The following is a 300-nucleotide window of genomic DNA, read 5'->3' as shown; positions in this document are numbered from 1 at the left end:
AAGGCACTTCCCAGCTGCAGGGAATTGAGAAGAACCATCACGGCTGGTGCAGGGGGACTGTCCAGGGACAGCACCCAGCGCTGGCCAGGGACCCACCACCCAGCCGTGCTTCTGCCCCACAGTCCCCTGGCACAGAGGGGACCTTGGGGGTCCCTGGGGCAGTTGGGGACGGGGTTACCACCGCTCACCTTGGCCACCTGCGCCCTCAGGTCCCGCACTTCAGACTCCAGATTCCTCTTCTCGCCCAGGGCGGTGGAGAGCGCAGCCTCCTTGGAGTTCAGCAAAGCCTCCACGTCCTTG

At 65.3% G+C, this 300-nt stretch overlaps 1 protein-coding gene across 1 annotated transcript in view; it reads right to left on the bottom strand.

Moving 5' to 3' along the window:
• LMNA (lamin A/C) overlaps nt 1–296 on the bottom strand; it is a gene marked incomplete at both ends in the record, with an annotated part of 2,265 nt that extends 1,969 nt beyond the window's left edge. The window contains one exon of the mRNA XM_010166876.1: nt 189–296. Coding sequence (XP_010165178.1) covers nt 189–296 — 108 coding nt within the window. The remainder of the gene's footprint in view (nt 1–188) is intronic.
• Nucleotides 297–300: the final 4 nt, after the last annotated feature.

The sequence above is a fragment of the Antrostomus carolinensis genome, unplaced genomic scaffold (assembly GCF_000700745.2).
Source record: "Antrostomus carolinensis isolate BGI_N321 unplaced genomic scaffold, ASM70074v2 scaffold31374, whole genome shotgun sequence".
NCBI classification, from domain to species: domain Eukaryota; kingdom Metazoa; phylum Chordata; class Aves; order Caprimulgiformes; family Caprimulgidae; genus Antrostomus; species Antrostomus carolinensis.
Note: the sequence above shows the minus strand (reverse complement) of the source record. Positions and strands in the feature narration are given on the sequence as shown.